The sequence below is a fragment of the Balaenoptera acutorostrata genome, chromosome 16, assembly GCF_949987535.1.
Source record: "Balaenoptera acutorostrata chromosome 16, mBalAcu1.1, whole genome shotgun sequence".
Taxonomy (NCBI): Eukaryota; Metazoa; Chordata; class Mammalia; order Artiodactyla; family Balaenopteridae; genus Balaenoptera; species Balaenoptera acutorostrata.
The window spans coordinates 30,469,070-30,493,022 of NC_080079.1; the positions used below are offsets into that span (position 1 = coordinate 30,469,070).

Here is a 23,953-nt window from a genome sequence, read left to right on the forward strand (position 1 = left end):
GGCAGGGGCGGGGCGGGCTTGCAGTCCCTCCCCGGGCGGTCACGTGGGCGGTCACGTGGCCACACCCGGAAGCGCGCCCGCGGGATCCTGGCAGGCTGGCCGGTGTCTGGCTACTACGCGGTACGTGGGCGTCCCGCACTGTCCGAGGGCCTCGGTAGTCGGTGGGGCTTGCTTCGGGACCCCGGCGCTGCCCTCCCGGAAGTGGGGGCGTCTCCACCTCCAGCCTCACCCACCCGGCGTGGGGCCGTAGGCCCGTCGCCTAACCTCTCGGAGCCAAAGTTACTGCAGCTACGAAGTGGGGCAGTAGTCACAAGCCGGGCCCTCTTCCCAGGGTATCTGTGAGGTTCGGGGGACTTGGGGTGAAACTGCTGCATAAACTGTAAAGTGCAGGGCAAACTGGAAGGCTGCCATTCGGCGGGCGCTCCCTGCAGGTCCTCACTCCTGCGTCCTCCAGCCCTTCAGGGGCAAGGACGAGGCTCTGAGGGAGTGGGCTGCTGGCAGGCAGGGGCGGCGGCCATAGGGGCAGTTTGCTGGGAGGATGGCGAATATGGGCGTGGGGGCGTTGCCCCAGCGCCATCTGGGGCTCCAGTGAGTCCTGCGTTCCCTCAGAGCAGGATAGAGAGAACAGGGAAATCAGAAAATAACACCGGTGAGGTTCTCTTTCCACCAACCTTGTGGAATAAAAGTAGAACCTAACGTCCACTAAAGAGCATTTCCATTTTTCTGGGAATATGGCGTTAAGGTCAATCATGCCGGTGATGTAGTGAGTCTCAAGTTGGGCAAGATGCTGAGCCCCTAACAGCCCTTTCTTGTCTCTTGTTTGTTTACAATGTTTGGTTTCCTAATTAAGCTAAAGCTTTATATTGTTCCTGCTTTTTATCATCAAAATATGAGTGATTCTGAAACCAGTTTAGTTCACCTGTTATTTGAGGAGGGGAAGCTGGGAAGTAAGAATAACGAGCCCCCACCTCTGTGTAAGAAAGTTTGCTAGGGGTGTGTCTGCACTAGAACCCTGGAGGGAGGTGGAGCCAGAGGCTGAGGCTCAGAGAGGTTTAAGTGTGTTGGCAAAGACAAAACTGGAACCGGGTCTCCCCTGCCTGTTGTATTGCTCTACTGCCATTCATTGCATTACCCTAGGATACCTCCTCCCTTCCCCAGGACTGCTTTTCTGTCTCCCTGGGATGTGCTATGCTGTTTCCCAATAGTCACTCATAGCAGGCTTCCCGGGGCTGCTCAGGGTGGGTTTGCTGACCACACCATGGCTCAGAGTGACCCACGGGGAAGTGAGAGTGCTCAGAGGGAAACAGCAGGTGAGAATTAATGTTTGTGGACACCTGCTGTGGACTGTGCTTGCCGGGTTCGTGTTCTCCATTGTGGGAGGGCAGGGTTGGGCAGAATGTGGGGCACTTGGACACCTCCTGGCTGAGGGGAGTATGTTCTGAGCAGAAGGCCTTAGAGCCAGAGAGAGACCTTTGACCACTCTGTCCTCCTCCAGCTTGTCCACTCCTGGGAACAGGCAGCAGCTGGAACGAGAGCCTCTGCTTGCCCTCATGACCTCCCTGTTTTAAGCAGGACCTGGGATGCTATGCTGCTCTCCATGAACTGGTCACCGAGTCTGTCTACCGCAGCCCTTTCTGAATCTTTGGCTGTCTGGAAGCTCCGCTGTGCTCCTTGCCAAGGTAGATGATCCTGCCTGAGATGGAGGCAGGCAGCACCCACCCTGGGGCTACTCGGGCTCCGGGAGGTGGACAGGGTGAGGTAGGCAGTAGACTGAGCTCTCGCGGGCTGTGCAGTCATCTCGTCTCTATCCGCTAGCCCAGCTCTGCATCCTGATGTCACCTTTGCCTGTTCTGTCCTTCCTTCCTTGCATCCAGGAGGTCATCATGGCCTACCAAGTCTCTAAGCTACACCTCTTGAATCAGCCCCTTCCTCCCCTGGCCTCCACCAAAGAGTGGACCCACATTACCCCACACCAAGACAATAGCCTCCGTAACCTTGACCCCACCCATCCATGATCCACACCCTCACCAGCCTATGGGGGCTCCCTGCTGTTCACAGCCTCCATTCTACAGCCCACTGTTCTCCAGCCCATGCACTCCCTTCCCGTCAAGCCCACCTGCCCTCGTCCAGCAACCTTTCCTTCACACTCCGTTGCTCTCCCAGTCTCTGCCTAGTGTTTAGCAATTCCATGGGAATAGGATACATTCTTTGTTTTTCACTGTGCTGGAAACACCATCAAGCTAGGTTCTCTGAGTTAAAGTTGATAAACCAACTAGAGATTTGGGAGGAATTCGGTAAGTACCACTAAGCTGGTCACGTAGGGGATCCTGAAGAATGTTACTGAGTCTGAGACCTCGAGATGCCATGATCCTGTTGAGGAAACTGGGCATCCACCATGAAAGAGTTAGAACAGAACTTCCTCATCATTATCACGTCCTAGCACATGGGCAACGTGCTCATATCTGTGTGACATGCTGAGGTATAGGAGAAGGTTTGAAGCCCCTGACTGGAGCAAGCAGCTGGCCTGACAGCTCTGGCTTCACCAGGCATGGTCAGGCTTCCCTGAGTGCTGAGCAGATCAGTGTCTTGCTGCACCTCACAGGGCCAAGGCCCAGCATGGGAAGCTCTGGATTAAGAATCTACCAGTTGGTGAATATGAAAACACATTGTATATAGTCAAGCATTATAATGTGTGGCACAGAGGGTGCATGTGTGGGTGCTGGGGAAGGAGGTCCGGAAGGGCAGGAGATACTGGTGGAGGTGGCTGAGGAAGCAGCAGCTAAGCAGGAGTGAGAATGAGCCGTGGCCAAGGTCACATAGCCTCTGCGTCCACCAGAGCAGGAGGAACTTGTGAATGAAACTCCTGTAATACTGAACCCGCTGCCTGTGGGCTTTGAAGCTCGTCCTCTGGAGCTATTTGTGACTTGAGGAGAAGCACAGTTTTTCTGGACTTCCTGGAGGGAGGTGCACCAGCCTTCCTCCATTCCAGACCAGGCCCTGACTGCCTGTCCGCCTTGTACAGTTGACCCCGTGTTCAGATCAAGAGCTGGGTCCTTCCTTGCCTTTGGTCCCAGTAGGCTGGTGGTGGGTCTGATGCTGTGTTAGAGAGGCCGGATAACACAGGAAAGAGCCCCAGCCTTGGCATTAGACAGGCCTGGGTTTGGATCCCACTTCTGTCACTTAAAAATAGGAGTAACTGAAGATTCCTGCTTTGTCCAGTTGCTGTGAGGGTGCCGCAGAGTAACACCAGGAAGGCCCTCGTGGTGCCTGGCACACACTAAAGGCCAGTAGGTGTTTGCGGGATTATGATCCTGTTCATTACTCAGGCCGAGCCTATGGATGTGGGACTGGGAGGTGACCTTGACCTTGCTTCTCCCTGGCAGATGAAGTGCGTCTTGGTGGCCACAGAGGGTGCGGACGTTCTCTTCTACTGGACGGATGAGGAGTTTCAAGAGAGTCTGCGGCTGAAGTTTGGGCAGTCCGAGAATGAGGGAGAAGGGGTGAGTGCAGGATAGGAGGGACGGATGGGAGGGAACAGCACAGAACTACCAGGAGGCAGGAGAGCCTGTCCACCCGTCCTGGCCCAGCCAGAGGGATGAACAAGGCATTGTGGGTGGTCCGGCGCCCCTCACACCTGCGCATCCTTAGAGGTCAGCCCTTGATGCTCTCCAGGGCAGTGACCCACCCCCACCCTATGAAGAAATTTTCATTTCCGTCATGACTAATGATTTTGAGCATCTTCTCATGTGCTTATTTGCCATCTTTTTGTCTTCTTTAATGAAATGTCTGTTCAGATCTTTTGCCTAGTTTTCATTGGGTTGATTGTTCCTTATTATTCCTACTGAGTTTAGAGAGTTTCCTAGACATTATGGATATGTCCTTTTGTAGATCTATGTTGTGCAAATATTTTCTTTCGTCTGTGTCTTGTCTTCGCATCTACTTCACAGTATCTTTCAAAAAGCAGAAGTTTTTAATTTTGATAACTCCATGTTATTCATTTTTTGCTTTTATGGATCACACTTTTGGTGTCATATCTAAGAAATCTTTGCCCAACCCAAGATCACAAAGAGTTTTCCCCAAATATTCTTCTGGTTGTTTTATAGTTTTAGGTTTTATATTCTGTCTAATGATCCATTTTGAATTTTGGTATGTGGTGTAAAGTATAAAGTTTATTTTTTTGCATATGGATATCCATTTTAACGCTTTAATATCACAACTCAGAGACAGTTGTCATTTTCACTTAGATAATTTCTGTTCTACATTCTAAAGGCGTCATTTATTTTGAAATTTTTTCCAGATTAATTTTGGATTAAAAACTTTTTTATTGGGGATGCAGTAGACAGTCCTTGCACTTCTGCAGCCACACAGACTGGTTGCCTCTCAGTGCCCTTCCTGCTCCAGTGAGCCTGGACCAACTCCACATCAGCAAGTCAGTTCACCTCGACATCACTGATACTCTTTAGGAATGATACAACATATCAGAGATCATAGACATTTAAGCGGTTTTATTTAAGCTAAGAACAGGTCTATCTGTTAAGCTCTTTTACTTTTTAGCAGTCAATATGTATAATTTTTTAAATTAAGAATTTTAAAGTATTTTAGTTCTTAAACCACTATATCAACTTGGTCAATTTAAGAGGCAAACTATTTGATAGTGTTTCTCTTCCTCTTTATTAAAAACCTCATAAAGGAACAAACTCCTGACTTTTCAGTTCCTAAATGACTAAGGTAAAGAAAAAAAGTCTTCAAAGTTTTATTTTTCAAGTATCCAACACTTTTTTTTCCTGATCCTATAGATAATGTGAACTAGTTGTAGAAAATTTGGGAAATAACAGAGAAATAGTTTTTAAATGACCCATAATACTACTACCCTGAGCTATTAGCTCTTCAATATATTTTCTTTGGTTCTTTATCATTTATAAATAGTTGGGATCATACCACACTTACGTTTTATTCCTGTTTTTTTTTTTCACTTGCCATTATAGGAAAAGCATTATTCCATTTTGTTAAATATTCTCAAAAGCATAAATCTTAATGGAAACATTATATTCAGTATATGAATAAATGTAGCATCATTTATTTAACCATTTCCCCAGTACTGGACATGTATATTGCTTTTAGTTTGCTATAGCTATTGCTGTAGGGAACATTTGTGCTTGAATTTTATCCCACATCTCATTATTTCCTTAGGATAAATTCCTAAAAGTAGAATCATCGATTCAAAAGCCATTCAAAGATACTGTACCACTTTATAATCGCACCAAGTAATATACGAGAATTCTCTTTACATTCTAGCTACACAAAGATTATAATTTCCCCTCAACCAAAAGAATTCTTGCTACACCTATATCCCTACAGAAAAAGCTACTACTTTTAAAGTGAGTTGCTATATACCATCTAGGTTTTTAAGTGACATTTCTATTAATATAATTGGTTCGTGATGGTTCAAGAAAATTGTCGTACATGAATAATTCAACCAACGTTTGCCTATGTGAAGGGATATTCATTCAACGAATACTAATCGAGAATGGACTATTTACAGTGAACATAGCAACATGACCCTGCACTTCTGGGATTCAGAGTCTAAAGAAGATGAGCCAGATGGCAAATAAACACCATGGGTTTATTTCACTGGGGTGTGGGATGGGCAGGCTGGGGTGGTGTGGCCTGGGGGTGGTCAGGAGAGGAGCTGCCTGAGCGGGGATCTGTCGCAGGTGACTGACAGCCTCCGCAGCAGTGGACACGGCGCTGGGCTCCTGAACGTTGAGTCTGTGGGAGGAAATGACACCCCTCGTGACGCGGAGCCCCTCATATTTTAAGTGCCGCACAGTACCCCTGGCTGCTTGCCTGTTCTTCTCAAGGCAAGGTCTTACTCAGCTCCTTGTGTACAAGTTAAAATTAGGACTCCGCTTTCTCCCTGTTTCAGCCAAGGCTCCTGAGATCAGCGTGGGGAAGGTCAGCTGTCTCTTCCTATCTTTACATTCCAGTGTTGAGAACTTGAGTTATTACCATTCCCCTGGCTTTATCCCATTTTTATTCCCAGACCTTCAGCAAATTTGTCCAGTTTCTTTTTGGTTTTGTCTGTTTGTTCTGTTTCTTATTTGGAGGTCAGAGAGAATGGATGAGTGAAGAGATTATAAAAGTAAAGGCATGCTTGTTACTGAAATAGGGAAAGTACAGAAAGATGTAAAAACTGGGGGGAGAGATCATTCCTGATCCTTCTCTTCAGAAGCAATAACTTTAATAGTGTTGAATTTCTCAATGGTTTTTCAATACTTTATTTTTTTTATCATTTGAAAATACAGAGCATTCACAACCATTTTGTTAAACATTACATTGTATCATAGGAATTTTTCATGTCACTGAAACACTCTAATATTTTAAGTGCTATATATTCTCCCATCATTCAGATGTACTGTTGTTTATTTAACTCTTTCCCTGGTACTGGACATTTACATTCTTTCCAGTTGATTCTGCTATAAATTACACTGTAGGGAACATTTTTGTGCATGTATCTCTGCCTCATCTCTGATTATCGTCCTTAGGATACATTCCCCAAAGGAAACTTAACTGCAACAAAGGGCATGGACTTTGGTACACATACTGAACTTACTTAGAGTTGGCCAGCTCTCTATTAAATGCCCCAAGCATTCCTCTGTGGAAATGTGGCCTAATTCCTTAACATTTCCTTCTAGAATCAGAGCCTGAGCAGCACAATTAGCTGCCTGACCCTTCCCAGCCTTCCTAACTACTCCCCAAGTGTCTCCCTGTCAGGACAGTGATGGCCTCCCAGGTGGGTCTAAAACTATGGAGCCCTTGATGGCAAGGCCTGTGTCTTGTCCATCCCTTTGTCCCAGGGTCTGGCACACTAAGCAGTATTATTCTCTATCCCCTCTTGCAGCTTCCCGCCCTGGAAGACCAGCTCAGCACCCTCCTGGCCCCAGTCATTATCTCCTCTATGACGATGCTGGAGAAGCTCTCAGACACATACACCTGCTTCTCGACGGAAAATGACAACTACCTGTACGTCCTTCACCTGGTGAGTGTGCGGCCCTGGGGCCCGTGTTCCTCTTCCCTCGGCTCCTTGGGCAGTCCACACGCCTCTTCCTCATCTTGAACCACAGGCTCTTTTAGAAGGCAGAAGCTGCATCTTAACAAAATCCCCTGGGATCTGAGCCCCCCTCGCTGTCCCCAGCGATCGGGGAGGTGAGGGGGTCCCCTGGGGCTGGCTGACATCCACTGACCGCCGTGCCTGCAGTTCGGAGAATGCCTGTTCATCGCCATCAATGGAGACCACACAGAGGGCGAGGGGGACCTGCGGCAGAAGCTGTGCGTGCTCAAGTACCTTTTCGAGGTGCACTTCGGGCTGGTCACCATGGACAGCCAGCTCATCCGAAAGGAGTGAGTCCCCTGGGTGCTGTGCTGAGCCCCTCTCAAGGCCAGGCAGTGTGCGCCCAGCCTCAGTGAAGCTGCCTGTCACACTCTGCCCCTGGCCTCTTCCTGTGTCTCTCTAGCTGGCTGTTGTCGTTTGTGTGTGTGTGAGAGAGGTTGAGAAGTGAGGCGATTTGCTCAGGCGCCCACCTCTTGGCTCCGTGCCCATCCCACTTGGCTCCATAGAGAGGGCAGAGCTCGACACGCCCCCTCTGTGCTGTGTGGGCTCCCGCAGGGGTTTGGTCATGTCACGTGAGCTTGCCTGGCTCTGACGGTGATGTCAGGCTGCTCCTTTGGTTGAAGCTGGGGACAGCCGGCTTTTTTATGGGTCTCCCCTGCTCTGCCCCCAGGCTGCGGCCCCCAGACCTGGAGCAGCGTGTGCAGGTGTGGGAGCACTTCCAGAGCCTGCTGTGGACCTACGGCCGCCTGCGGGAGCAGGAGCAGTGTTTCGCTGTGGAGGTGACTGCTGGGCGTGGGAGTCCTCGGGCCACAGGGGCGTCAGGTCAGAGGGGCCAGGCAGCTTTAAGACCATGTTTTGACGCCACCCTCCCCTCCATGAGTGAGGGCACAGGCAGCCCCTCAAGCCCATGCATTTCAGAGGGTTGCTCTTTCTGGCCACACGGTGGGCTGGGCACTCTGATGGGCCTCCCTATGTTAACACAGCTAGATTTTGGATAAAACGGACTTTTTAATGCAGTTTTTGGGTTCTCAGTAAATTATGGAAATCTCTGAAGATAGCCCCCTCAACTCTGATCACCCCCAAAATTATATTGAGCTGAAACTAGAGTGGAAAGTAGTAAAAAATAAGCAGGACTAAAGGCAAGATTGCCTGAGTACAGATGATGGTACAACACTACAACCAGAAAACTAAGCCTTAGGCCAACAGCGACAGGAGAGCTGAGCCTGCAACTCCTCCTTAAGCCCAGACCTGAGGAGTAAGGCGGTCGTCAGCAGCACCCCTTGCTCCTTGTATAGACAAACACAGATTCTCTCTAAATCGGTGATCCTCACACTCTATGTGCATCAGAATCATCTGGAGGACTTGTTAGATATAGGTTTCTGGGCCTCACTTTTCTCATTCACTGTGGGGGTCAAGGGTGGGAGGCTCTACAATGTGCATTTCTGACTAGTTCCCAGGTGATGCTGGTCTGGAAACTACATGTTGAAAGCCATTGATTTTGAGGACAGATTAAGAGCAAACAAATATGAGCTCACAGTTAACAGTTGGTTTCACAAGAGAATAAGCCACCATGAGTAGGAGTCAGGGAAATCAATCACCAGCAGATGTAGATCCCAAGGAGCTTGATATACTAGAATTTTTAGGTACAGAACATAAAATAACCAGGAAATATTTGAAGACATAAAAGCTAGGGGAAAACCCCATATAGATGTTTTAGAAGTGAAAACATAATTGTTAAAATAAAAACCTTAAGAGATGGGTTAAATAATAGATGAGACATAGCTAGAAAGAGAATTAGTGAACTGGAAAATAGATCTGAAGGAATTCATTTTCACACCCCACTCATTCACTCTTCCAGTAAACATACAGTACCTCCCATACGCTAAGAGGTGTGCCAGGCCCTGGGAATACAGAGATGAATAAAGTCTCTGCCCTTGAGGGGAAATCAGCCATTCATATGTACTAAAAACAGTAAAGTATACTGGGTGTTGCCAGGTTGGGTTTCTCAAAATCCATCATGGCACAAAGGTTGGCATGGTCAACTCCTTCTGAAGCATCAGCAAAAGGCTTTTTGTAGGAGGTGACCTAGTGCAGTTAAGATAAAATCCACAGTCCTTACCAAGCCTATCAGGCCCTGTGTGATCCACCACTGCCTGTCTCACCCCAGCCTCATCTCATGCCTCTCTTGTCCTTACTCACCATGCACTGGCCACCCAGGACTTCTTCCCATTTCAGGGGCACTCTATGTTTAACTTTGTCCAGTGTGGTAGTCATTAGCTACATGTCTCTGTTGAATATTTGAAGTATAGTTAGTCCAAATTGAGTTATGCTATACCTGTAAAATATACACTGGATATTGATGACTTAGGACGAAAAAGGAATGTCAAATGCAAAAAAAAAAAAAAAAAAAGGGTGGTACCAAAAAAAAAAAAAAGTCAAATAGGATTAATTATCTCATTAATAATGCTTTTACACCTTATGTTGAAATGATAATATTTTAGATGTATTAGGTAAAATCAATTATTAATTTCACTTATTTCTTTTTATTTTTTAATGTAGTTACTAGAAAATTTTAAATTACATGTAGGGGTTGCCTTCATAATCAATTAGGCAGCGCTGCTCCAAACTCTGTCTCCACCTCAAGGCCTTTGCACGTGCTCTTTCCTGGGCTTGCGGCATTCGCCCCCTCCCTCCTTCTCTGACGGGGTTTCTTGTTCTCTAGATATCAGTTTAAAGGTCACCTCCTCAGGGACATTTTCTTTGAACACCCTACCCACTTAGGTCTCTGCTTTTCTTCTCTAGTCCAATACTGTATATTTCCTACACAGCAGTTGTTAGCACTTATTTTATCTCTTTCTTTGCATATTGTCTGTCTCATCCACTAGAGTCTAGTGACCACACTAAGCCCCAGAAGGGCAGGCTCTGTGCTGGTCCGAGCCTCCCTGTTCCCAAGCATCTGGCACGTGGTGTGTGCTCACTGTGGCCTGAGTGAATGTGGTGGCCAGCCTGGGGCTGGAGCGGGAGGGGTGGGGGTGATGTGACTTCCTCTCGCTGCCCACATGCCCAGGCTGTGGAGCGGCTGATCCACCCGCAGCTGTGTGAGCTGTGCATCGAGGTGCTGGAGCGGCACGTCGTCCAGGCCGTCAACTCCAGCCCTGGGCGGGCCGGCGAGGAGGCCCTACATGCCTTCCTGCTCGTGCACTCCAAGCTGCTGGCTTTCTACTCCAGGTAAGCCCAAGGGCCCCAGCATGGGGTGGCCCGGAGGCCCTGGGTCCCCTCACCTTCACCCTTTCTTATTCCCCCTACCTGAAAAGCACCACCTCCTGGGCCAGGGAAACCTTCCAGACCCATCTCTTCCAGGGAGCCTTCTTAGATTCTTCAGTTCTTCTCCCCCTCTCAGCTCACTTCCTTCTCTGAATTATTTCTTCCTGGAACACTGTCTCAGAATCTTCATTTAGGGTTTCCTGATATGCTGTTACTCGTCCCTGGTGGTTTTCCACTGGTAATTTTTATTTTTCAACACAACCAAGTTTTATTTTTAAAATGGATGAGTTAACTAATTTTGTACATACCTTGTCTTTCTCCAGAAAGGATGGAGTCAGCTGGCACATTTGTAAGCTCCTTGAGGGCAGGGATCATGCTCCAGACTCCCTTAACTTACTTGCCCCTGTCCACTGCCACCTGTGGGCTGGGGGCAGTGGGCACATGCTGACCTGCTGCCTGTTCTCTCCGCAGCCACAGCGCCGGCTCCCTGCGCCCAGCCGACCTCCTCGCCCTCATCCTTCTGGTGCAGGACCTCTACCCCAGCAAGAGCACGGCGGAGGACAGCGACACCCAGGTCTTGGGGCAGCTCTCTGGGCAGCAGGAGGCCTTCAGGAAGGCGACTCGGAAAACCAGTCTGGAGAGTGCTGGGCAGGCTGCTGGGGAGACTGTGGTTTCCAAGTCACAGTCCTGGGCGTGCGGTTGGGCATGATTTTTTTCCAGCTGCTTTCAGATGTAACAGGAATTCTAGAATGCATGTAGTTTAGTGGGTTAAAAGTGCAGATTTTTGGAGTCCCAAAAATAGTCCCAACTTTCCGCTTAGCTGTTTACTGTGCAAGTACTTACCCCATCTGAACCTCGATTCCCTTATCTGTGCAATGGGACAACGGTGGCATCTACTTCTCAGGGTTGTCATGAGGAATAAAGGAGACAGTTTACCTAGAGCCCAGCAGTGCCTGGGGTGTAGCAAACACTCTCAGTAAGTGCTGGCAGTGGTTTGGGTGCCAATGTGTTGGACTTTCTGGAACTTCTAAAATTGAAACATCCCTGGAAAGTGAGGGCGCACACCCAGGGCTGCACAGTGGAGTGTGCGCAGGGGCTGGTGGGCCGCCCCCCCCCCAGGGCTGTGCTGTGAAGTGCAGGAGGCAGAGGAGCCAGGCAGGCAGCTCTAACTAGCATCCCCGGGCCTGTTGCAGCCTTCCCCACGGAGGCCCCTCCACAGCCAGAGCATCCCCGTGCAGCAGGCCTGGAGCTCTTGTACTACAGACCCGACCAGGAGTTCTGCAGGGACTGTATGTGCTGTGTTCCGGGGAGGGGAGGGAGAGAAGTGGGCGGGGAGGGGAGGGGAGGGGAGGGGCGGGTCGGCCTCTCCCCAGAGAGCAGGAACCAGGGTCGAGCACCCTGGGAGAGCCTCTCTGAGCCCTCAGCCCAGCTGCCCCTTCTCCCTCCCAGGAGACAGACAGCCTCTCCCTCCCTGAGGAGTATTTCACACCAGCTCCTTCCCCCGGGGAGCAGAGTTCAGGTGAGACCTGGAGAGGAGGAGGGGCACGGGACAGGGATGGGGAGGAGGCGGCAGCCCCGGGAGAATCTATCTTAGGGTTCAGTGGATCCCGACGCCCTGTAAGGGCCCAGGCACAGACACCCAAATTCCTAGAGCCCAGGACACTGTCTGCAGCAAACCCTTTGTGTACCCTCCGGGCTCCAGCCGGAATTCAAGGACTGTTAAGGCCACTCAAATGATCCCTAAAATTTTTTATGACAAGTTGATTTCATTTAAAAATTCATCTCTCATATATGTGCTCTCTGCCTTCTCTTTCTTTTTTGTAATTAATAAGTAATCAAATAAGTAATAATCATTTTATTTCTAGTACAGTGATTTAAAATATAAATATTCAGTCTATATGGTTTATAGCTTACCTGTTTTTCCAAAGTATGTGGGTAAACAATAAAAAGAAACGAAAAATATTGGAAATATTATTAACAAAACAAAAAAGGAGCCTGGGACCCCTGAGACCATGTGCCAATTCATCCCTGCTTGTCCATTTCTCTGCGGCCAGGGTCATAACTGTCCTGGATTCTCTAAGCTCCCCACGAGCCCAAAACACGTCAGAAAGCACTGTTTTGGGGTAATGGCTGAAGTTCCATTTTCTTCTCACTGCTCCCTTCCCTCATTCCTCCTCCTGGCCCCTTTCTCTCAGTAGTTTGTTTGTTCATGCCTCAAAGCTGTAAATAATGCCTGTTCCACGGTGCACGGAACTCACTGCTTACAAATGGGTGGAGTTGCATTCATCCATTCGTAAGTCAGATGTTTGAAGCACAGACACATGCTTCCCCAGAGAAACATGATTATAAATGATAGTTATTTGTAATGAAATATATGAGAGAGCGCTATTACAAGCCTACAATATTTCAAATATGCGGTCGGTTCAGCTGGTTTTTGTGAGCTGACCTAGGAAAGGAAATCTAGTTCAGTTCCCAGCACATAGTAGATACTCAGTTAAAGTTTGCTGATTGACTAAATAAATGGGGAACTGTAGACAGTGTGTGCTGCCTCCCAGTGAAGAGGCACTGTTATAGCCAGGGAGGGGCCTGAAGGGTTAGAGAGGGCAGAAACAAGGAGGGTATTGGGGACCGAGGAGGGGGTTCAGGGACACCCCCCCACCACTGCCAGGTACACGTGCAGGAGCTCCCCCCGCAGCCCACTGGGGCGGCAGGGAGCCTCTCTTCCCCGGCCCAGGCTGCTCTAGCTCTGGTACCTCCGAGCTCGCCCTGCACTCGCCAGCTGGGGATAGGATGAGAAGGGGAAGTCTCTCCAGCTCACACTAACATGCTGTGAGCTGCTGTTGGCATGGGGCCATCTCTGCTCCATCCTCCCCTGCTGACAGGCTGTTGGGCCAGTACTTACATTTTGCCATTATTTATGTTGTTATTACCTATGGCCTGCAGGTAGCACAGTCTGGCTGGATGGGGGTACCCCTCCCACTGATGCTCCCCATGTCCAGGTGAGTCTCTCCTGGGGGGCTCGGGGGGTTGGCTGGGGCACCAGCTGATCTGAGATGCTGCAGTGAGCACTGGGGACTCGGAGGGCTTCTCCTGGGGTGACTCTCCAGCCACGCTGGCCTTCCTCGTGCCCTCTCGCGGCTGGCTGGCCAGTGCAGGGGCGGGGGGAGTGGTGGATGAGGGTGACCGCCTCCCTCTTCCTCCTCCCCCTCCCCCAGACACCTGGCCTCCACTCCTGAGAAATCCCCACCCTCACTGTTCTTGGGAGTGAAAGTCCAACTTAATTGTTAATGTTTTCTAAAATGAGAAAGTAAATATGTTCACTGTGGAAAAATTGGGAAACACAAAAGTAAAATATGGAAAAGGAAAAAATCACTTTCAAATCCCAGCCCCAGATGTTAGCTACTATTAAGCTTTCGGAGTGTTTCCTTCTAGTCTTTCCTGTGACTTTATATGTGTGTTGACACATACACACACGACATATATATTTTTTCTTTTACCAAGTTTGAATCCTGATGTATGTACGTCATTATTCTTTTTTTTTTCTTTTTTTGAGCATTTTCCCATTAACTAGGCACTCCTCGGCCGTGTGGTTTTTAACAAGACTGTTCAGGGTGCATTGCATGCGTATGTTATTACTTATTTAGCAAATTCCTGGAACAACCAGTGTGTTGTATGGAGTCTCCTGCTGTTATCGTAAGACTGCAGTGACTTCCTTATAGAGAAGTTTCTGTGGCACCCCTACTGATTTCCTTAATTCTCTGCTTTTGCCTGTAAAGACTTTCTAACTCAGAGCCCTCATAAGGCTGGAGTCTTGCTTGTTTAGCCCTGTTATGCCTCACTTGCCCCCCTGGAATGACTGTCAGGATGTCCTGAAGGTGGTGAAATGACAGGTGTTAATCAGCTTTAAATGCTTCGTGTACATAAAGCTGTAGAGGAGCCTCCTCCCCTTCATGCCACCCCACCCCGGCTGCTTTTCCCACCTTTCCTGTCCCTTCTTACCACCCGCCACCCCTGTGTGGCATCCAGTCCTGACTCCCGGCAGAAGGGCCCCAAAGATGTTGAGAGAGAGAGGGGCAGCAGGACGGGAGCTGCCAGGGCAACTGCAGCAGAGCGCAGGGATTTAGGAACTGGGATTTCTTGGGGCTAGAAAAGTTTACGCCTCGTGGTTCGCAGGGAGGATGGCAAGTGGGCAGCCGTGGGTGGACCCGACGTGGGGAGGAGGCCAGACGGCTGCCCACCCCTTCCCGCTGACGGCTCCTCTTCCTCCGCAGATGGCTGAGGACACCCTCCAGACACTGGTCCCTCGCTCCCCAGGACCCTCCAGCCCCAGAAGGATTTTCCTGGATGCTACCGTGAAAGAGAGCTACTGCCCCATGGTGCCCCACACCATGTACTGCCTGCCCCTGTGGCCAGGCATCAACATGGTACTCCTGACCAAGGTGCGAGCACTCCCGCCTGCCCTGGCAACACCCTAGCCTAGATGCCCACCCCACGGCTGCCCCTGTCTGCCCTGCCCTGCTCTTCTTCCCTTAGAGCCCCAGTACGGCCCTGGCCCTGGCCCTGTACCAGCTGCTGGATGGGTTTTCTCTACTGGAGAAGAAGCTGAAGGAGGGGCAGGAGGCCGGGAGTGCCCTGCGGTCCCACCCCCTCATGGGGGACCTACGCCAGAGGATGGACAAGTTTGTCAAGAATCGAGGTGGGCAAGAGCTTCAGGTGAGACGCAAGCCCTGGGCACCCCACCTTAGGGAGAGGGGGCAGGGCCCATTCTGTCCACACCAGGTGAGGGGCCCAGGCTCTGGGCCCTGCCCCACCCCACCGTGGGCTTGTGGTCCTTGTTTCCCCCATTAGGAAACAGGAACAGAAACTTACAGCAGTGGCACTTGACATTTCCAAAACGTTCTTGTGTGACGAGTTATAGCTCCCATTTTTCAGATGAGGAAACCCGGGCTCAGATAGATGGTGATTTGGCCAAAGTTACTGGAGTGGTGAGCAGTGGAGCCAGAGCCCAACTCCAGGGCTCAGTGACGGCCAGTGGTCTGCCCGCCACACCCCTCACCACCTGGCTGGTCTCAGACGTGCAGGACACAGGGAGGCCGCTGCACCCGCAGGGGGCGTAGAACCCAGGTTGGGAGATGAGGCCAAGACCCTGGGGCAGTGCTCGAGCAGAGCAGGAAACGAGGCACAGCCCAGGCCGGAGCCTGGGGGGTAGCTCTCAAGGGTAGAACACTGGGCTGAGATCTGAGGCCGCTCGTGTAGCTGGCAGGGCTCGAGGAACTGAGATTCGTTGTGCACGGAGTTTGCACTCGTCTGAAAACGAGCAGAGGGATTAGAAGAGGCAGAACAGCCAACTGAAGCCCAGACGCAAACTACCCGTCAGTCCGCAGCGCTCAGCATCTCTCCGTGCCCAGCGCACTCCAGTGAGCGCATGTTAGGATGCAGAGCTCCCCTGAGGGGGGTCAGCACCCCAGATCTTGCCTGCATCCGCCCCTCCCTTGAGGCGCCTGCCTGTCACTCTGACAGCATTGGTTTACGGTGTCTGCCAGCGAGGCAGTGAGCCCGGTATTTGGCACACAGAAACTGCTCTTTAAATAAATGCCTGCTAAATGAGTCGACTGGTGGACAGCGGGGTGCAGGGTGCTGGGGGACCTGCCAGAGACCTAGCTTGGCTGTGGATGGCAGGTGTGTGCTGGGCCTAAATAAGCCATGGTGGCAGGGGGCCTTTTGGAGCCTTTCAGAGCCCAATATAGGGTGTCCCCTGGACCTCGCTGTGGGAATGTTGTCAGGAAGCTGACTGTCACCTGTCCTCCTTACAGAGCACCTGGCTGGAGTTCAAGACCAAGGCCTTCTCCAGAAGTGAGCCCGGATCGTCCTGGGAGTGAGTGGTGGGCTCTGAGGTCAAGGGAGGGAGTCGTTTGGACAGAGGAGCAAGTTTCCTCCAGGCCCAGAGGGAGGGGTTGCTCAGGAAGGCGCTTCTGAGGGCAGAGGGGGTCCTGGGAGGGCGGGTCCAGCCCGCGGATGCCGAGGGGAGGCTGGGAGCAGAGAGGACAGAGGTTGAGGAGCAGGGCCTGAGGACCCGACACGACCAGCAGAGGCCCGGCTTCAGCACGGACTCAGTGTGTGACCTCGGGCGAGTCACTGCCCCTCGTTTCTCCATGAAATAAACCATGAGGTTGGATGAGATTCTAAGTGCTCAGAGCACACGTTGGGGGGAAACTGGGGAGCTGCCTCCTGGGGGGAACTGGGGAGCTGCCTCCTGGGGGGAACTGGGGAGCTGCCTCCTGGGGGGAACTGGGGAGCTGCCTCCTGGGGGGAACTGGGGAGCTGCCTCCTGGGGGGAACTGGGGAGCTGCCTCCTGGCTCCGTGAGGGCCGGGGTGTGGGGCGCCAGCTGTGCTGTACGTCAGTCCAGCAGGAGGGTGGTCACGGGATGGGCTACCGTCCTGGGCGTGCCCTCCTAGGGCCCTGCCGGCTGTGACAGCTCCCTGCTCTGTGCGCAGGCTGCTCCAGGCGTGCGGGAGGGTGAAGAGGCAGCTTTGCGCCATCTACCGGCTCAGCTTCCTGGCCACGGCTCCGGGCCGGGGAGGCCCCTACCTGCCCCAGCACCTGCAGGACCAGGTCCAGACGCTCATGCAGTAAGTGTGGGTGTGGCCCCTCGGTGGCCAGGGCAGGAGCTGGGGCGCACCTGGCCCCAGCCCTGTTCCCCCTGCTTCCTCGGCAGAGAAAAGCTGGCAGACTGGAAGGACTTCCTGTTGGTGAAGAGCCGGAGGAATGTCACCATGGTGTCATATCCTGGTGCCTGGCCCTGAGCAGGCCCAGGAAGGCCCTTCGGGACTACTTGCCTCCTCCACCCACTCGCTTGAAGGACTGCGGCTTTGGGGGGAAAGAGCAGATATTTCACCACCTCAGCTTCCTTTCTCTGAAGAAAAATGGTAGGAGGTAGTGTCCCAGGGGCCTTGTCTGTAGGAATGCTCCACAGCTGGAATTTCAGAAATTCCTGCTCTCCCACGGTTACTTCTGAGAGCCCTGGGGATCGTTTATGTCAGTGTTGTCCAGCCAGCTAAGGGGCAGTGGGTCTCCCACGAGCGGCAGGGGCCTGGGGTTGGGTAGGTTTGAGGGGCCACGTCCTCCTTCTTAGAGGTCACAGTACACAGTGGCACGTGAAGGCTCTGAGAAGGCCTGCAGTAAATGTGTTTATTTGTCCCCATTTAAAAAGCCACCTCCAAGACTTACCCTTTTATTACAGAACTAGTTTTACCAAATACTGATTTTCCCTGGAACTTTATATGAAACAGCTTTTTCTGTATTAAAATCTCTAAAGGGTGAGGCCTCCTGTCTCCGGAGACTTCGGTCTTTAGTGCGCAGGTGAGAAGGCCTTGCTAGCCTCCAGCCACTGCCCTTCCTCTCAGGTGGGAACCTTCCAGCCTCTGGAGATGAAGCGTAGAGGTGAACAGGATCACGGCGAGGCGTGTGGGTGGGCGGCCAGCTAGCCTCACTCTTTAGCTCTATAGCTCTGCTCCCATACCAGCCGCAGTGTGTGGATCATTTAAACTCATCCCACATGAAAATGGTAAAACATGAACATACCGTGTTCCTGTTGGGACCAGAACTCCCTGCATTAAATGTGCCAGAGCCAAGGATCCATTGTACTTGCATCTTAGACCTTCTCAGGGTTGGGGGTTCGACGGTAAAGAGAGACCTGGGAAAGAGGGGGATCCTGGGGGCGGGTGGCGGGCCTCGCTGGAGGCCTAGGTTGAGGACAGAGGAGCTCCCTCCCTGGTTCTGGCTTAACGAACGCCTTAACTCAGACCCTCACCTACCTGGAAGACTTCCCAGGCCTGGTGCATTTCATCTACGTGGACCGCACCACCGGCCAGATGGTGGCCCCTTCCCTCAGCAGCACTGAAAGGACGTCATCGGAGCTGGGCAGGGGGCCCCTGGCCACCTTCGTCAGAACCAAGGTAACTTGGCCTGGCCCGGGCCCTCGCGCATCAGACGGGGCGTGCTGACCCCTGCCCAGAGGACTAGCCCCGCCCTCGGGCTCCCATGGGGCTCTGAGCACCCCCGCCAGAACCCTTTACGGCACTCCTCCTGGTGTCTGCACCCAGCTCTTTAGGCTCCTAGGAATAGTGCCCACCTTCGTCACCACAGGATGCCGGTCGGCACTCAGGGCCGCCTTCCCGGGTGTGTCAGGGTGCCTGGAGCAGCGGAGTCTGGGCAGCGAGTTCAGGGGAGGAAATGGCCAGGGCCTCACTCAGTGCCTGGCATAAATAAGTGCCCGGTAAGTGTTGGTTGAGTTCACTAAAACAGAAAGAAGACACACGGGTTAATCAGCTTGAGTATCAGAATGTAAAACTAGGTGGTTTCTATGAAGAAAACAGTCTCCAGGGGTCCTTTTCTTTGATTCATCTTCATAGCAAACTAGTATTTTTGGTGGGGAGAACGGAGGACCTCTGCCACTTTCTAAAAAACTATACATTTTTATGTACATTGTGTATCCAAATAAGGTGTATCATAATGGTTAAAACAAGATCCTGAAAAAAGGCCCGTTGGAGACCCAGCTCTGCCCCTCACTAGCTGTGTGGCCTGGGGTATTACGAAGTCTAAGTTTCAGTTTTCTCCTCTGTAAAAGAGGATAGTAACACTAGTGACATCATAGAATTGCTGCAGAGATTACAAATGTGTGAGGTGATGCATGCAAAATACTCAACACAGCATGTGGCACAGAATGCAGCTGGAGCTGGTTGAGCATTTCCTGGTACCACCCATACCGGCATCTTCATCTCTTCTGGAGATAATTGGGGTTATCTTGGTACATTTCTTTTCATTGTTTTTCTGTGCAGTTTGTTATAGTTGAGATCATTCTGTGTAAGCAGTGTGTTTACCACATTTTCACTTCACTTTATATCTGGTGCATTTCCTCATGTCATTAATTCTTTATCAACGTGATTATCATCAGCTCCACAGTAGTCCATCATGTGAATGTAACATCATGTACTTAGCCGTTTCTCCAATGTTGAACATTTAGATTGTTCCCCGGCTCTTGCGGTTGTAAATAATTCTGCAGCACATACCTCTGGGCGTACATCCTTGTCCTCATCTCTGATTATTTTCTCAGTATGGAATCCCAGAAATGGACTTAACAAAGTCAAACGGAAGGAATGTTTTTAAGGTTATTGATATATGTTGTCGAATTTCTTTCCTGAAAAACAGAGCAAACCCATGTATTTGTTTGCAGATTTCATTAGACATTGCATTGTGGTCAGGTTTGAAGTAGCTCCTGTATGCCTGCCGCTAAGCTTTTTCTAAGCTCTTTGGTGAGAGTGCAGCAGGCCTTTCCAGGCCCCGGGAGGTGGGGGAGCAGAGCCTCCCCTGCTGCCAGCTTCCCTAGGGCAGTTCACAGGCAGCGTCAGAAGTCTTTGAATTAGGCAGGAGAATATCGCAGAGGGGATCTGAGGCGCGTTGTCCCTCGGTCACTGTGTTCCCATCGGTGCCCTTGGTGAGCCCTCGTTCAGACTTCACCCTGGAACAGAGGACGTTCCTGGACCAGGGTACTCTGTGCATTCAAACACTTTTCCAGCAACTTTCTGGCTTAGAGCCTGTGCCAGAGATCCTCAGTCCTGAGGGGCCCAGGTGAGTGGCTGGCCCTCGACAGCAGGAGGGTTCCAGGTGGCCACCCCCTCATCTTCGCTTAGGTCCCTGGCTCTGTTCTGGCCTGAAAGATGCATCTACTCTTTATGGCTTGTGTGTATAGTCAAGGCACATAAAGTGTTTATACGTATATTTTGTCGTCGCAGTAACTGGAGGGGTGGGTAGTCCATCCATGCATCCATCCCTCATCCATTTATTATTAAGCTCCTGCTTTGAGCCAAGGCTGGGCCCGGACACTAAGGAAGAAGATGAGCAGGAGAGGCCCCTGGCCTTCCAGGAGCTCCTCCTCTGAGTGCTTTTCTCCCCTCGGGATTTGAGAGCCTGAGCCCGGCCCCTGCCGTGGGGAGAGGGCCGCCCCACCGGCTGCAGAGATGAGCCCTCTCTCCTCTCCCCAGGTCTGGTCTCTGATCCAGCTGGCGCGCAGGTACCTGCAGAAGGGCTACACCACGCTGCTGTCCCGCGAGGGGGACTTCTACTGCTCCTACTTCCTGTGGTTCGAGAACGAGATGGTGGGTGTGGCCAGCCCGGGGCAGGGCAGTCCTGAAATGCTTTCTTTCCCTGTGACTCTTGGATCCCTTTCTTCTGGATTCTGTTCAGTCTGTGTCTCCAGCTCTCCTTGTCCCTGGTGGAGCTGACAGCTAAGCCCAGCTGGTTGGCACCCAGAACTCAGGTCCCATTTGTGCTCAGGCCCCTCCACCCCAGTCTCTGAAAAACTCATGCCACTGATCAAGGCAGCATCCCGGTGACATGTGAACAGACGTGCGCCCCGCGTGAGCAAGGCTGCGCAGCCCGCGCTTCCTCAGTGGTGCTTCAGTGTCATCAGCTGCACTTACAGAGCCCGGCTCCCTGTTCCCATTGTAGAGGCTGATAAACCAAAGCTCAGAGCAGTTAACCAACCTGCCCAGGGCAAAGCTAGCAGGAAGGCTCAGATCTCTTGCGTCCGGCCGTGTTGGCCAAACCTCACTGTTGCTGCAGTATGAGCGCAGGTCACGGGAGTTTATTATCTATGTCCTCCCACCCCCTCTCGCTGTTGCTCTGTCTCATTGTCTCGCTCTGTGTCTCCCCTCTTTCCTCTGCTTTTGTTTCCTTTTTCTCTTTGTTTCCTGCTCACTTGTCACCCTTGGCCATCATTCCAGCTCTCTGAGGGCCATTGCTTCTCCGTCCCACATTCCCTTGGCCCCCCGTCCTGTCCTCTCCCCTGCTCCTGCCCTGCCCTCTCTCTGCCCCTGTCAGCGAGCCCTCCTTCCCCCCTTCCTGCACGGCGCAGTGCAGCCATCAGGGTCTCTCACTGTGTTCTCACAGCCTCACATCCGCACAGCCCGTGTGATGGTCGGGGCGGGTGTCACTGACCCCATTTTGCAGATGGAGACACTGATGCCCTGAGATCAGACACCATGGCCAGGGCCACCGAGGTCCTAGGTGATGATGTCAGAACCCAGGCTCAGCTCTCCTGACCCGCAGGCTCCCATCTTTGCCCTGTGCCCGCCTCAGAAGTGCCCAGGATGTGGGCGGGACCATCACCTTAGCTTCTAGGGAAGGACAGGGCTCCGTGTGTGTGTGGTTAGCCCCACAGGGCAGTAGGCTGTGGTGTGGGGAGACCCGGGTGTGAAGTCTGGCTGCACCTGGGCCGCCACCAAGTCCTCCTCCTCCCCCGCAGGGCGGGCCCGCGAGCCCGAGCCCGGTGAGCACAGCGCCGCAGGAGCCCCGTGAGGGCGCCTGGCACACAGTGGGAGCCCAACAGAGCTTGAGTCCCTTCCCTGCTGTGTCCTACCCTGGGAATACCCGTTGCTTTCAGAGAGAGACTTGGCCTTTGGTAACGCTTTGTTCTTCATGACACGTCCCTGGGTCGTCCTCCCTCACGTGTGCCTGTCGCTGACCCAGGTCCACTGGTTGATGGGAATGAGCGCTACCAGGTGCTGGGCACGACGCTCGGAACTTTATATCCATGTCTAATGTTCTTTGGGAGTTTATTCTTATTCCCGCTTCACAGGTGAGAAGACAAGGTAAAAAGAGGCCAGTGCATTTTCCCAGCACCACGCACACGCCAAGCAGGGCTGAGCCCGGCCTCAGACCGAGTGTGTCTGACTCAAGCCCACGCTCTTCCCCCCACACCCACCGCCTCCCCACTCAAGACGCCCTGCCTCCTTCCCCAGGGGTACAAACTCCAGATCATCGAGGTGCCTGTCCTGTCTGATGACTCGGCTCCCGTCGGCATGCTGGGAGGAGACTACTACAGGTGACGCCGATCCAGAGGGCCCTGGGCGCAGAGGGGAACAGGTGATGGGCGATCAGTGCCAGTCCCCACAGAGGGTGCAGCCCGTCCTTCAGGAACGTCCCCCTGAGCCTGTGCCTCCTTGTTAGAAGCTGCTCACAGCCAGGCATTCAGTGAGCGGAAGAGAGTGGGGCGCTCGTTGGGGTTCTTGCCCTTCTTCCTGCTGGCACGTCGAGGCAGCATTTGCGGCATCTCTTCTGGGCTCCTGAAGACCTTCCCTGCCGGCTCTGTGTGCCCCATAGATGGGGCCCTGCCATCTAGTGGACCCCATTCCAGGATCAGGAACCCAGAGGGTTGGGCCGTGGCGGCCTGGGGCTGAGCCTTGTAAGGTTGGGTCAGCGAGGGGCAGGGAAGGCCTCTCTGGCCCGGTGCCGGGGCCTGGTGAGGTGACCTTCTACCTGTGCAGTGCCGGGAAGGCCCCTGGCCTGGCTCCCTCCTGAATCCTGTCCTCCTTCCCCCTCCCTCCCCCAGGAAGCTCCTGCGCTACTACAGCAAGAGCCACCCGGCTGAGGCTGTCAGGTGCCACGAGCTGCTGACCCTCCACCTGTCGGTCATCCCCACGGACGTGCTGGTGCAGCAGGCCGGCGAGCTGGCCCGGCGCCTGGGCGAGGCCTCCCGTGTCCCCCTGCTCTAGGCCAGGGTGGGCTGCCCCCGTGCATCTGCCCGTGCACCCCAGTTCTCCAGGCCCACCTGGCTTGCAGACATCCCCATGGTGAGAGCCTCCTGCTGTGCACGGCAGCCTCCCAAGGATGGCACGGTCCCCAGGGCGGCCCCAGAGCTTCTTAAAGAAACTCCACTTAGACCAGCCTCCATTCCGGGTAACGAGCAAACCCCCAAATCCTTCCCTCTGAAGGGAGAGGAGGGCCAGAGGGTTTCTTTCGTCTCTTTAGAACAGCAGTGGCTGTGAGCTTAGACCCAGGGCAGCCCCTCTTTCGGAGCTGCCTCTCGGTTTACCCCTAGGAGACAGAGGAAGTCCCCACTGCCTGTGGGTGTCTGCTGTTCTCAGAATAGAGAAAGCTTCCCAGGAAGCCGTTTCCCTCCCCAGGTGAAAGGGGCTCTCCTGGCCGGGTTGAACTCCAGCTCTGCCACGCCCCCTCTGCGGCTCTGGGCAGGTTTCCCCACCTCTCAGCCTGTCTCCCCACATTCAGCGAGGCGGCACCCGTCTCTCAGGGTGGTCGTGGGGCTGCCGGCTGTGCGGCAGTCACTCAATAAATGCTGGTTATGGTTATCGTGACTGTTCAAGCCCCTGGCCCTTCTCGGTGGCCTCTTTGTGCCCTTCTTGGTTCCTGACTCTTGCCCCAGCCTCGCCCCAGAGATTCGTGTCACTCGGTCCAGTGGATCCCAGGCTTTAAGGTTTTTCAAAGCTTCTCTGGGGGTCCTGGTGTGCCCTGGATTGAGAGCACTGCCCCAGGGGTACAGCCCTTCCTTCAGCCTAAAAGTCCCCCCCAAACGGACACAAGGACAAGAGGCCGTCAGAGCCCAGGGACTTGGGAGCGTCCACCGCTCTGGGGCCGAGAGGCCGCAGCTAGGACAGAGGGAAGTGAGGAGCCAGAGGCACAGGGTCAGCGAGGCGGTGGGTGCGCGTGTGACGCCAGACAGCGGCCAGGCCTTCCGTGCCTTCAGTCTCGAGCTGAAATTCATGAGAGCAGACTGATCTTT

At 52.7% G+C, this 23,953-nt stretch overlaps 1 protein-coding gene across 5 annotated transcripts; it reads left to right on the forward strand.

Moving 5' to 3' along the window:
• Positions 1–38: 38 nt before the first annotated feature.
• On the forward strand, positions 39–23,536 carry HPS1 (HPS1 biogenesis of lysosomal organelles complex 3 subunit 1). 5 transcript variants are annotated; one of them, XM_057531216.1, is made up of 20 exons: positions 39–120; positions 1,573–1,679; positions 3,384–3,500; positions 6,902–7,039; positions 7,259–7,401; positions 7,782–7,890; positions 10,179–10,339; positions 10,847–10,949; positions 11,569–11,664; positions 11,825–11,894; positions 13,319–13,374; positions 14,647–14,814; positions 14,909–15,088; positions 16,189–16,250; positions 16,872–17,006; positions 17,093–17,157; positions 18,187–18,332; positions 20,418–20,531; positions 22,176–22,258; positions 22,766–23,536. In XM_057531216.1, exons 3-20 carry the CDS (start codon positions 3,384–3,386, stop codon positions 22,926–22,928), a joined length of 2,109 nt encoding a protein of 702 aa, XP_057387199.1. In that variant the 5' UTR covers positions 39–120; positions 1,573–1,679; the 3' UTR covers positions 22,929–23,536. The 5 variants fall into 5 exon arrangements, with proteins under 5 accessions (XP_057387199.1, XP_057387202.1, XP_007187453.1 ...); XM_057531219.1 differs by having other exon boundaries at positions 22,176–22,299; positions 22,766–22,900; XM_057531218.1 differs by having other exon boundaries at positions 89–120; positions 1,496–1,679.
• Positions 23,537–23,953: the final 417 nt, after the last annotated feature.

What these genes read in the sequence shown, in the direction of transcription:
- HPS1 (XM_057531216.1), top strand. Translation starts at nt 3,384, where the DNA reads ATGAAGTGCGTCTTGGTGGCCACAGAGGGTGCGGACGTTCTCTTCTAC. An exon ending in GAGGAATGTCACCATGGTGT is followed by an intron (nt 17,158 to 18,186) that starts CATATCCTGGTG and finishes CTCAGACCCTCA; the next exon opens with CCTACCTGGAAGACTTCCCA. An exon ending in TGTGGTTCGAGAACGAGATG is followed by an intron (nt 20,532 to 22,175) that starts GTGGGTGTGGCC and finishes CTCCTTCCCCAG; the next exon opens with GGGTACAAACTCCAGATCAT.